General features: G+C 39.4%; 1 protein-coding gene across 4 annotated transcripts in view; it reads left to right on the top strand.

The window, feature by feature from the left end:
• Positions 1-13,744, top strand: part of PLD1 (phospholipase D1) — a 190,118-nt gene that overhangs the window by 79,631 nt on the left and 96,743 nt on the right. For all 4 annotated transcript variants that reach the window (XM_045583669.1, XM_036444503.2, XM_036444505.2 and 1 more), the window contains 4 exons: positions 5,025-5,215; positions 5,479-5,606; positions 11,103-11,248; positions 13,051-13,156. In XM_045583669.1, the coding sequence (XP_045439625.1) occupies positions 5,056-5,215; positions 5,479-5,606; positions 11,103-11,248; positions 13,051-13,156 (540 nt within the window). In that variant the 5' untranslated portion in view covers positions 5,025-5,055. The remainder of the gene's footprint in view (positions 1-5,024; positions 5,216-5,478; positions 5,607-11,102; positions 11,249-13,050; positions 13,157-13,744) is intronic.

Below are 13,744 nucleotides of genomic sequence, written 5' to 3'. Positions count from 1 at the left end.
ATTTTAGAAAGAAAAGCAATAAGTCAATCACACCCCCTAGCCAGTTTGGCTCAATGGATAAAGGTTCAATTTTGGTCAAAGGCATGCTTCTCGGTTGTAGGCTCCTTTGGGGCCTTGTTTCTCCCTGTCTTTTCCTCTCTCTTCCACACTCTCTAAAAATCAATGGAAAAATATCCTCAGGTGAGAATTTAAGAAAAGAAGAAGTAAATCACAGAATGAATCTTGAGTCTTTTGTTATTGCTGTTCCTCCTTTGAATTGTTTTTCAAGCATATATCAAACTAGAGGCCCATTGCAGGAAGATTCCTACAATAGGGCTTCCTTTGGTGGTCTGCTTCCCTCCCTTCTATCTTGCCTACTTGCTTTTCCATAGCTTCACTTGGCTTTCTTCTACACTGTTTTCAGTCTTCACTCTGTGCCTGGATATGCAAATTAGCTGACATCTTGGTTGGGTTAATTTACATACTCACTCCTGATTGGCTGGTGAATGTGGCTTGTGGGCATAGCAGAGGTATGGTCAATTTGCATGTTTCTCTTTTATTAGATAGGAAAAGGAGTAAAGTCTTCTGGTGTCAACCCTCCTGCCACCTATGACTGGGTAAAAAGCTGGACTTTGGAGTCAGATAAACCAGGGTGGGTCCAGCTCTATCACTTCCCAGCTGAGTAGCCCTGGGCAAGTTGCTCACTTTCTTTTGGTCTCTCATCTTAAAAATGGGGGGTAACAATGGGCCCTAACTTCTAAGATTGTTGTGATGATTCAATAAGATTATGCAGTTAATTTCTCTGGTACAATGCCCGTCATATGGTACATACTCAACGAATTTGGCTAATGCTAATATTTGTTTTAATATTAATAGTCACGGTCGATAATCTTATTATTGTATTTTGTCTAAGGCAATGTTTATGTATGGGCTATTTGGAAAGGAAAATATCTACTCCTTTTGATGTTCTACTTGGCAATCGTTTGGAAAATTAAGATCAGAGGAAAACTCTAGCTTTCTCTGATTTCAACACTGAAAAACTGGAGGTAATTAAGTGTTCCCTGCAAAGATTTTTAATTCCAGTATTCAACACCAGAAAAAAAACACACACAACCCTATTTGCTTCCCAGATACAGATGCAAACAGAAATAAAACACAGCTGCTGTTATTGCTCCATGGGCACCATCTCTACTTGGTACCAAAAGAGATAATAATCTTGCAGTATAATTTTATAAGGAGGTTACAAAATCAATTACATTATCTCAAGTGTAAACACTGAAGCCCTTATCCTGTTTCTGGTTAAGATAGGTTGAAACTGTGGCAGCTGCACACCCACTATTTTAAATTATTTTAGCTGACAGAAAACAGGGTTAATTAATGAAGATTTGACTAGGAGTATAGATGGCCGTATAGTTGATATTTAAGAATGATACCAGCAATATAATTGTTGAATGAGGTGTCAACACAAGGCAACCATGGACAGAAGTGAAGGCAGTGATGGACAAATCATTTGGTTCACTTTTCATTAAGTGGTAAAGTTCTCAGAAAAAAACATGAATAAATCTGTAAACCCTTTGATTTCACTGAAATTCCACATGATCTTATAAGATATTATGAACCATAAAAATCAAAGGCTAAGAAGAAATTTAAAAGGTTGTAGGGATATGTTGTTTCCATAATAGTAATGACTTGGGGGGCTAGTAAGCTCTTTTCCAAGATCTGGTGATGAAAGTAGAGCATATATTTTGTTGTTATATAATTTAAACTTCATATAAAAGATTAATTTATAGACATTCAAGCCCATAACATAAAATCAATGTTTTGAACCTCTGTAACCAAGTTCATGAGATTTCAGTTAGATAAGTCTGCTTTATGAACTCAACACAGACACAAGTTGACTGGCCTTGGACAAGTTACTTAACTAAATCTTTCAGAACAATCATAAATACCAGGTAGCATCATTGTGAGTATTAAATAAAATAACTGTGTTAAAATTGTGCTTAGCACAAGTAAACACTTGAGGATAAATAAGAGGATTCCTGTTTCTTTTCTCATTCTCCTTTAAATTTTTCACATGTTTATGTTTCTTTTCTCTCTATCTGAAATAAGATATTTATTTTAGCTTGATCCAGTGACTCTGTAGTGTTTATTCCAATTATATACCGTGTATAGATTATTCTGATCTCTGTACATCTTAAGTTTAACATTCATTTTTAACATTAACACTCTCTCCAAAGGGAAAGTCATTTGGAGTAACTCTTGTTTTCCTTTGCTATGCTAAGAACGTCGGCAGAGTTAATCATAAGATCGTTTAATCGATAGAAAATACCTAAACGCTTTATGAATTCACAAACAGCAATGAGATTATATAATTTCTTAATTGATTTTCCTTGTCTCATTTCCTCTAAAAGTTTTTCATTGCCTTGCATTTTAAACAAAGCAAGACCTGGGTCATGGTCAGCATCTCATAAGTGTTTGTTGAATGAAGAGGGAAAGAAATAAATATTTTATTTGTGAGTAGAAGCAACAGCTCTTACTCTAGCAGACTTCAATTAATTTGTGCAGGTTAAAGAGCATTCTGCTTCTCCTATTTATATGAAAACTACTTGGCTTAATTTATTGATATAAGAGAAGGGTTATTTATTATATTGTAAAAGGGAAGCTGAACAATTTATAACATCTTTTTTGCTATAGTTAGGGTTAGAGGTTCTCTAGAGATGAAATGGCTCAACCTCCTTAATTTATAGGGGAGGAAACCAAGGCCCTGAGAATTTAAATGGCTTCATCTTTTGGTGCTGAGCTGCAAGAGAAATCTATTTCCTCCTATCTTTTTCATTTGAGTTTGTTCCTTGCCCAAACATGTGCTTTACTAAAACTTCCATCTATTCCAGGGGCACTTACATTATCTACCCAAAATATGCAGGAAGATAAAGACCAAGGGTGAGAACATCAACTCTTGGATCAGAGAGAACTGCTTTCGGATCCCTTCTCCTATGTGACCTGGACCAGGTTGTCCAAAGTATTTGTCACGTTAACCCAATCTTTTAATGCCTTGGTTTTCTTGTCTCTAAAGGAGGGATGACAAACTCTTGTCATCTTCAAAAGAAATAACCCTTCCCAGATTTATTATTGAGGCTCAATGTGATAATGCATAGAATGTATTATCACTAAACCAGGTACTGCTAAGCAGTAGTATGTTATTACAATATACACTCGAAGTGGGAGAGAATGTTGAAGGGAAGCAATGTAGACAAGGAGAGTCCTATATTTTGCTAATAATAAGCCACAGATTTGGCTCCAGGCTTCCTTTCAGCCAACACAGAGAAAGAAACGTGATTGATCACATAGCTCAGATATAACTTAGTTATGTTAATTATATATATCCAGCCAAACCAGAACCACTCTCTTGTACTCCCAGCCAAGATCTCTTTTTACCAGACACAGCAGTATAGGTTTTACAGACTTGTTGAGTTATATTAACTTCTGCTCACGGTCCAAAGACTATCTCTTAGCATTCCACCCCCCTCCCCCAGCTTTTTGAGAGCACCTGCAGGAAAAAACCCGGCTAAGTGTCTTCCCCTCAGCACATGCCATTCTCAAGAAGGCCAAGTCCTTGGAGGAGGCCAGGGATAAATTTGAGGTTATGTACAATAGCTTCTTTCCCTCACCCACGTCAGACATTCCTTAGTCACAGGGACCAGCCTTCTGATCTTTGCATATTCACTCATTGCATCTCACAGAGAGTGAAGGATGGGCAGAGCTCAGTAAATGTTTGTGATTTGCATTAATAGATGAGCATGTGTGGAGGAGTTCCAGGTAAGGGCGCCCTCCTCTTTTAGGTCCCGGTTGTAACAGAGAGGTTATTTCAGGCAAGACGGATTTTTCATCCAACTCTGATGACAATGCTCAAGGCTTAAATCTCAGTATTTTAAATGAAAAATGAAATCGATATGAACTCCTCTTCCCTGGGTACTGGTGTGCAGCGACTTGTGTTATTAAATGTCGGAATGAAATAGAACCAGTTTTCTTAAAAAAGGAGAGAAGTATAATTCTAGCACCTCTTGTATCTTTAGGAATAGGTATATTAATCAATTACCTTTCAAGACATGTACGTCATTATAACTCATGTAATGGCCAAAACCTATCTCAAAAGTTAGTATAAACTTTGCTTGGAATGTCACCTTCCTTCAGAGCAAATGTAGAAAGGTTACGCTATCACAATATTATTTTAAAATCTACATATTGAAATTATTATAAAATGACTTAAATTTTCTTTAGAAAAATAACCCGTGGACACAGACAATACGTGGTGAAGACCTGGGGGTATGGTGGAGGGGAGCAACGTAGAGGGGGTTATTAGTGGGGGAGAAGGGTGGAAGGGGGACATTTGTAATACTTTCAACAATAAAGTTTTTAAAAATAAAATATTTCAAGTTGCTTATTTTTTTAAATATATTTTATTGATTTTTATACAGAGAGGAAGAGAGAGAGATAGAGAGTTAGAAACATCGATGAGAGAGAGTCATTGATCAGCTGCCTCTTGCACACCCCCTCTGGGGATATGCCCGCAACCAAGGTACATGCCCTTGACCGGAATCGAACCTGAGACCCTTCAGTCCCCAAGCTGACGCTCTATCCATTGAGCCAAACCGGTCCCGGCTCAAGTTGCTTATTTTTTATATATTCTTTTTGCCATGTATTTGAGTTAATCTGTTCTTTTTTGGAATAATCATTCCCTAACCAATCTCCCATTGAGTCTCTCTTCACTTATTCATGTTAATAAAATTGGATGAGGTATATGTTAACCTTTACTCAATGTGGTATTTCTTTATCTTGCTTGTTTTGCAATTAGGTATCCAACTCCAGTTGACTTTATAAGCCAGGAGTCCTTTCACGTTAAACAGGAAAATAAATTGAGAGGTTGTTTGAGATAACCGGGGCATACATAGACCTAGTGGTTTCTACAGGCTGTATCTAAACCTGGATTTAAATTGGAAATAGGATTTTAATTGACCCAAATAATAAGTCCTTTTCTTCTGTCCCAGCCCCTTTGTTTTTACCCTGTCCGAAGCCAGCATGTCACTGACAACTGAGCCAACAATAAATACATCCGTGCTGCAGAAAATCGCTGCCGACATGAGTAATTTGATAGAAAACCTGGACACGCGGGAGCTCCACTTTGAGGGAGAGGAGGTGGACTACGAAGTGTCTCCCAGCGATCCCCAGACACAAGAAGGTAACGACCAGGAGAAGACAGTTTATCTGCACAGCTTGGCAGGGCACAAATTTGAAATAACCAGCAAATGATTGATCTTCTTTGCTGGTATGGCAACACTGGACTAAGACTTTTGTTAACTCTTTTCTCATTGTTGCACATTATGATTCTAAAAAAAAAAAAAAAAAAAAAAAAAAGCCTGCAAAAGGCAAGTTATGTTGCTGTCGTGTATTCTTGCAACATCATTGTGTTCTTGCAATAACTTTATTTCTTTATTTTTTTAGTGTATATCCCTTTCTCTGCTGTTTATAAGACTCAAGGATTTAAGGAGCCTAACGTACAGCCATACCTCTCTCGCTGTCCAATAAGAGCCCAGGTCTTGGAAGTGGAGCGCTTTACGTCTACAACGAGGGTCAGCGCCTTTATGGATTCAACTTGTATTAGTCGATGTGTATGAATGGACACCCCGATTTCCGTTTTCCTTTCTCCTGGCTATGCCTGTGTGTTAGCTTTCCGCTTGTTTGTATGTTTTGGTTTGAGTTTATCACTTCCAAGTCCTCATCACCTCTCAAGATTTTGCTTTCTTCCCATTTAGTCTTTAGTCTCATGCCTCTTTCCCTATCCTGGAAAATACTTTTTTAAAAAAGCATTTAAGGCAATGTAGAAGTTTAACAAATTGCAAAGTGCCTCTCCTGGTCTTTCTCACCCACAGTTTTCTGTTCAATGTGGATTTCGGGGGCATGACCATTTCCCCTAGAATGCCAGCGAAGTGTAGCTTTCCTAGTGCATGTTTAGCAAGAATAGAATGATGCTACCTAGCTCTTGAAAGAAAAACAATAACAGAAATGAAACAAAATAGGGTACTGCAGTGGCTAGTGCCATTACCCAAAGTACAGCTGAGAGAATTCTACTGGCATATTCTGCCTCTCTGGTTAGTTCCTGGCACATGTCCTTTGGGCCCCAGGCACAAGTTTTCCCTCTGAGGCCTGGAAAGGCCTTGGAAGTAAAACATCTTCATAACCTTTGAAGTGGAGTGGACTAGGAGAAGCTGTTAGAGTAGCTGCACTTGCTCTGTTTCTGCCTGGATTTTGCAGTTGCCAAGTTGAACAGACACGGAAAGTTGCTGCAAAGTGTTGGCTTTTGTTCCTCAGAGTGAGCTCTGGCCACTGCAGAGTAAGGCCACTGCAGAGTAAGGCCACCTTTGTCTCCTGCCTCAGGGGAGCTGTAGAGTGACCTTCCTGCCCCCGTGGGCTTTGCCTTCCCTTCCTCTTTGACTTTAGGAGGGTGACACGTGCTTCCTAGGTCCTGATGGCTTTGCCTAGTGCTCTGTCCCCGCCTGCCTGTGCATGTTCTAACTTGTAGTTTCCACCCACCTTGGTGTACAGCCTTTCCTCTAAGCCAAGCATGTAAAACTCATAGCCATTTAAACGAGGCATGTGGCCCACCGTCTGTGAGTTTGCCACGCTTGCTCTAGGCTCTTCCTATGAGTTGGGTCAGTATTTCTCTGGTTTACCATTGAGCAACACCACCCAGAAATGTCTCTAAGATGACATTTGCCTTCTTATTGGCCTACCAGATTTTAAACTGAGAGGCAGTAATGTGAGGGTTAACTGCAATCTCAGAGCCAGACTGCAGGGTTTAATTCCTTCCTGTCTTTGCTTTGGGATCTCTCATAAGTTAGTTAACTTCTCAGTTTCTCAGTGTCCTCATCTGAATAAGGGCATAATAGTGCCTATCTTCCAGGCTTGTTATGAAAATTTAATAATAATATACATAATATTATACAAGTATCTACACTAATAAAAGAGAAAAATGATAAGTGACCGTACCTTCGCTATACCCACAGCCAATCAGAATGAATAAGCAAATTAACCCAACAAAGATGGTGGTTAATTTGCATATGCTGAGGGAGGGAGGAGTGAAGACTGAAGACAGCATACCCTGTTTCCCCGAAAATAAGACAGTGTCTTATATTAATTTTTGCTCCCAAAGATGAGCTAGGTCTTATTTTCAGGGGATGTCTTATTTTTCCATGAAGAAGAATACGGTACACATTTATTGTTAAATGAAAATAAAGGAAATGTATTACCTGTATACAGTATGGTAGTACGGTAGTTGTCAACACAAACCAGACAAACTGAATCCTACAGTATCAAGAATTTACTCATTTATTCAATGACAATCATGTCATCATCTTCTGGAACATCATCATAACAATCCAATTCCTGAATTTCCTGGTGAATTTCTTGGGACTCCATTTCTTTCAGAATCAATGGACCAAATCTCTCATGTTTAGCAATAGCACTGTCTTTAAATGAGTACTTCTTGTCAAGGTAGCCTGCTCGCAATACATTTGCAATGCAACTGTCAATGATTTTCTCCCATGAATTCTTCACCCAAGTCACAACTTCTTGCAGTCTAGGTTTCACAAAGTTTCCACCCTGATTTCTCTCCATTCTATTTTCAATGTAGTCATTAATTTCCATGCACAAATTGTCTTTGAATGGCTTGTTTATTGCAATATCAAGAGTCTGGAGATAGGTCGTCATTCCTGCAAGAATCATTATCTGATCTATTTTTCTTTCGTGAAGAAATGTCTTCATGTCTTTAGTGCGGTGAGTGCTGGCTGCATCCCAGACTAGCAGACCTCTTTGACTCCCTCACATAACAAGCGGCAGCATTAAATTGACCCACTTCCTTATAACTGCTTGTGTGGCCCAGGCTTTTTCAGTTTCAAGAATAAAAACGCCCAAAACATGTTCAATCTTTTCCTTCTTGCCCTTAGAAATGATTAAAGGTGGGATTTTAGTGCCATCTAGACAAATTGCCAAAATACAGGAAACATGTGCACTTTCGTAAGCAGTGGAGAGAATGTACACTAAGGAGGCACCCCGCTGTTCAATTGTTGTTTGAGATGATTGGCCCATAAACACTGCAGTTTCATCCATAAAAATCATGTTGGAAAGATTGTATTTAGAGAAGTCAGAGCCTATGGAGGGCCTTATTTTCGGGGGGGTGGGTGTTTTATATTTTACTCAGAAGGAAACCTGTAAGTAGGTCTCATTTTTGGAGGATGTTTTATTTTCTGGGAAACACAGTAGAAGGAAGAGGGAGGAAAAGCAGAAAGCAAGGTGGCTGTGGGAGGGAAAGCACCGGTGGTGTGGACGGGGTGGGTGGTAGTGGAGAAAAAGCTTGGACGTGGGGGGTAAAGGCCGCAGATGGGGAGAGGAGGGAGGGAGGCGGGAGAGGTGGTGGTGGTGGGAGAAAAGCCCACCCAAAGCCCTATTCTTGCAAGAATCTTCCTGCAACGGGCCCCTAGTATTATATATTGTACTATACAAACATTGAAGCCACCAAACCACAAACTTCTCTCTTTGCATATACTCTTCTGTTAGTCCAATGAGTTTGGCTTAGTTCTGTTTTATTTTATGCATTTTATTTTTCAATTACAGTTGACATACAATATCACATTAGTTCTGGTATACATATCAGTGATTAGACACTATATATCTTCCTAAGTGATCAACCACAGTAAATCTTGTACCCATCTGAGGCCATACATATTGCCTGTATTCCCTTTGTTACACTTTACATCTCCATGACTATTCTATAACATCCAATTTGTACTTCTTACTTCCTTCACCTCTTTACCTTAGTCTGTATGAGAAAGCTAAGGATTATCCATATACTACTTAGTGTTTCATTTTCTAAGAAATATGAACTAAATTCTTGCAGATGGAGTGTGATTCCAGGTAAATAAAATGACCCCTTTTCTGATGAATCAGTACATCCTCTGTGCCAGTTCATGGCTAAGCACTTCTCTTTTCACTCTTGTGACAACCTGATGAGACAGGTGTTATCACCTGCCCTCCCAGGATGGCGATCTTCCACCTGCCCCTCTAGCTGCTCCTCCACCCACCTGCCCCAACCTGCTATCTGCTTTATCCTCTTGGAGAGCCCAGGTAAGAGATTGAGGTCACCCAGGATGGCTGTGTCTCTTGACCAAAGGCCCCCATCTCCCCACCAAAGCATCCACAGATCTCTCCTTCCATTCCAGCTCCTGATCCTGCCAGTTGTTCTGCCACTTGTCCCTTTAAAACCAGGGATGCCTTCACAAGTCCCAGGTGACTGTCCTTTCTTTATGGTTTCTTAGCCCTGTAACATCTTCACTGGCAGGCAGTTCCTTTATTAAGACTCCTCAAATTATTCCAGTTCCAAAGAATTCCAGTAATTCTGCTGGGATGTTGTCCAACATGTGGTTGAGGCTTCCCAGCTGGCAGGCTGCATCAAAGAATTTCAGACCTTTAAAATTTTTCAAAAAGGTTGTGGCAGGCTATTTCCATTGCACCATACTGCCTCACAATTGTGAAGAAATTTAGTGTACAAAACACATAGGGTTTATCGGTGACAAAAAAAACTTGGCATTTGCAATGTTTGGTTAAGTATTTCATTTTCTTAGACTGGGAAGTAGAATACTAAGAAATGTTACAGCTTGCTTACATTGCATAGTTTTTCTTATTTATTTGACTTACCTTAAATTGAGCATTTTTCACTTGAATGCGAAGTTTCTGGCCATTCTGTTTTCTGCATCTTTTTTTTTTTTTTTTTTTTTTGCACTATACAAGGTGATGCAAGGAGAAAGGCAGCATATAGAATCAGACCTAGAACTTGGTTCATTTAATTTCCAGTTGTAATAACCATCATGGATCCTAACTAGATGCAAAGCAAGTGCTAAATTTGAATATTTATCATTGATATGGTTGGACTTCAGATTTAAGAGCACAAATTACATAGACTCCCATACTTGTGTTTCATATTGTACATCAATACAGAGTGGTTGTGCTTTAGAAATTTGAAATATATGGCAAATACCAGTAACCAATGGCCACAGGCCAGGAATCATTCATGAGATTGCTGACACTGCAACCTGGATAAACTAGCAGAGTAGGAGACATTTACTCTGTCTCATTCCCAGCATCTATGACACCCAAGTCTCCTGGCAGGGCCTAGTGTCCTCTAGGTGGTCCAGAGTACCTATTCCCCTCCCCCACTTCCTCCTCACCACTTTAATTCCTGCGCCCCTCCCCCCCAAACACTATGGATCTTCCTTTAATAACTCCTGTGCTTTATTTATAAATACCCCTCCATCTCATGACATCTTCTACTATATCAGAATTTATATTCCCCAGGGCTGTTAGCTCTTCTGATTGAAATAATTCACTAGTTGCCAAGATATATTTGCATTTCATAAGATATAGTTTTGAATTATTTTACTTAAGTTGTTAGGGAAAATATTTTGAGGGTAGGAAGATCTTGTGCTCCCTTCCCTCTAATGCACCTGTTCCTTCCTGGTTATGGGCGGGGCTTCAGGACAGGAAGATGTAGACAAGGAGGGACCTTGAAATGCATTTCAGAAGAAGGTATAATGCCATTTGTGAAGGGCAAAAAGTGGGCCAAGGTAATACTCCTGGGATCCACTCCTCCAGCTTCCCTCTCACCCCTCCTACTGTCTGCTCACTGCTCATACTTTTGGACAATCCCTGATGGCTAAGTAGGGCCTTCACTCATTGTCTCCTTGACTTGGTTTCTTGTTTCAGCTGTGTGTGTGTGTGTGTGTGTGTCTGTGTGTGTCTCTCTATGTGTGTATATATGTAAGTTTGGAGAAATAGGATTTGTGGGAGTTTGTTTTTAGTGAGATTTTGTGTTTGTCTTATGAATATTATAAGACAAACATTTAAGAGAATACTATTCTGTAACTAGTTGTTTTTGAAAACATTTTACTTAAGTACTTACACAAAATAAATAGGTTGGATTTAGGGGTACTTCCATGTTACTTATTAATTAGCTACTGTTCATCAGAATTTTTATTGTTGTCTAAAATACCAATCCTTTTCATTTATCTCCTTAGGCACGGTGTATCAATCTTTACACTATTGAATTAACCCATGGGGAATTTAAATGGCAAGTTAAAAGGAAATTCAAGCATTTTCAAGAATTTCACAGAGAACTGCTCAAGTACAAAGCCTTTATCCGAATCCCCATTCCCACCAGAAGGTAATTGTTGCAGAATTAATTATAAGGTTGCCCAGATGTCCAAGTTGAGTGGAAAGTGTGTTTTATTCATATTATGAGTTAACTGTCTATTGTTGGTAGATATGTTCTATTAAGTAGAACTTACTGTCTTCCAGTAATAAGCCATCTCACAAAAGATATTAGAGAGTTGCTGAAACCGGTTTGGCTCAGTGGATAGAACCTCAGCCTGCGGACTGAAGGGTCCTGGGTTTGATTCTGGTCAAGGGCATGTATTAGGTCTAGTAATAATTAATGTCGTTTTCTAATACCTTTTATAAATCGAATTTATTTGAACAATACAACAAAATTTAATCAACAATATAGTTGCCGTTGTTTTCTACTACTTGTGCCCAATGCTCAGGAAGCATTTTAATCCCTCTGTTGTAAAATTCTTGTGATTTTGATGCAAAAAATTCGGTCAATGCATTTTTGAGGCATTCTTCATTATGAAATTTTTTTCCAAGAAGAAAGTTTTGCAAAGAACGAAACAAATGGTAATCGGAAGGGGCAATATCAGGAGAATATGCAGGTTGAGGGAGAACTTCCCATTCCAACTGGCGCAGTTTTTTAGCAGTGATTCTTGCAGTATGCGGTCGTGTGTTATCGTGGTGAAGAATTACGCCCTTCCGATTAAGCAGCGCGGGTTCTTTTTCTCTTAAAGCTTGGGCTAACCTTTCCAATTGGGCACTATACACTGCACTTGTAATGGTTTGGTTAGATGGTAAAAGTTCATAATGAAGAATTCCTTTAAAATTCCACCAAACACACAACATCACTTTTTTCGCATGCAAGTCAGGTTTTGGCGTGGGCTGCGGAGCCTCATTTTTGTCCAACCATTGAGGCCGCCTTTTCAAATTAACATACAGCACCCATTCTTCATCTCTGGTAACAATTTGCTCTAAAAACGGCAAACGGTTTTGACGAGAGAGGAGCGAACTGCAAATTGTGACTCTTTGATTACGGTTGTTGTCGGTCAACTCATGAGGAACCCATTTTCCAAACTTTTGGACTTTGCCAAGAGCACGCAATTGATTGGAAATTGTTTTTTGTGAACAATTTAAAGTTGTCGTAAGCTCTTGTTGGGTAATTTGAGGATTTTGCACCAAAAGAGCTTGAAGAGCTTCTTGATCAAAATTGGACACACGGCCTCGACCACTCTTGTCAACTAACGAAAAATTTCCCTCACGAAATTTCTCAAACCAATGCTGGCATTTTCTGGCACTAACTGCATCTTGACCAAGAGCACTACAGATGTTTTTTGCAGCCTCACTTGCTTTTCTTCCTAATTGGAACTCGTAAAGCATGCAGTGCCGAATATGCTCTTCATCCGCCATCTTCTTAGCCCTAGTTTTGCAACAAAAACCAAACCAAACACAAACTTTTTCAAGCAAAACTTGTTAATTGCACTTCACACGTTCTGTAGATACCACGTGTTTGAAGGTTATGTCAATACAAGTCAACGCCAAGCAAGATTTTAAATGAATGTTTAAAAACGACATTAATTGTTACTAGACCCGATACTTTGGTTGTGGGCACATCTCCAGTAGGGGGAGTGCAAGAGGCAGCTGATCGATAATTCTCTCTCATCGATGTTTCTAACTCTGTATCTCTCTCCCTTCCTCTCTGTAAAAAAAAAAAAAAAAAAATCAATAAAATATATATAAAAAAGATTTTAAAATGGAAAGATATCAGAGAGTCGTGGCTCAAAGAATAATCTAGTAAATGTGTGCATTGTGTTTGTGTGTGTGTGTGTGTGTGTGTGTGTGTGTGTGTGTGTGTTTCAGACACACATTTAGAAGACAGAATGTCAAAGAAGAGCCTCGGGAGATGCCAAGCTTGCCCAGTTCCTCTGAAAACATGATGAAAGAGGAACAGTTCCTTGGCAGGAGGGTAAGTCCCTCACCGTTCTTTTGTTCAGAACATAGCTTTGCCACATTGTAGAAACATGGATCTACTGAGGGGTGAGGAGGGTCTGGCTTCAATTTTTCTCAGCAACCCATTATCCTGGCTGGTGATTCGCCCCTGGAATGGGTTAGGCAACCTTCTTTCCCCCACGCTGTTCTGACACTGGGATGTTGCATTTTTCCAGAAGTGTTTCCTTTTGTAGGAGTGATATTGTGAAGAAGCTGTCTTCCCTGCAGGGACCATTATGGGTTCGTTGTGAGTCAAGATTGAGCTCATTATTGAGTTTTGAGATCTTCTCTTTTTAAGTCATACATTTTCATGCATTTGCCTCAGAATTTGAATAGTTTGACCTAAATATATGTTGGGAATATATCTATGGAGAGGAGGATAGAGCAGCACATGAACATCAGTAGGACAGAAACCTCAGGCCTGCTCTGCTTCAGTGATGTGGTCCTGCATAGGATAAATTAATTTTTTACTAGAAAATTAACAAATAAATGTTAGTACTCTTTTGCCATCTGAAACTTTTATGGTCTAAAAGGGATCTTTGTAGTTGTCATCTTGATTACAATC

This window comes from Pipistrellus kuhlii, unplaced genomic scaffold (genome assembly GCF_014108245.1).
Source record: "Pipistrellus kuhlii isolate mPipKuh1 unplaced genomic scaffold, mPipKuh1.p scaffold_m20_p_2, whole genome shotgun sequence".
NCBI classification, from domain to species: Eukaryota; Metazoa; Chordata; class Mammalia; order Chiroptera; family Vespertilionidae; genus Pipistrellus; species Pipistrellus kuhlii.
Note: the sequence above shows the minus strand (reverse complement) of the source record. Positions and strands in the feature narration are given on the sequence as shown.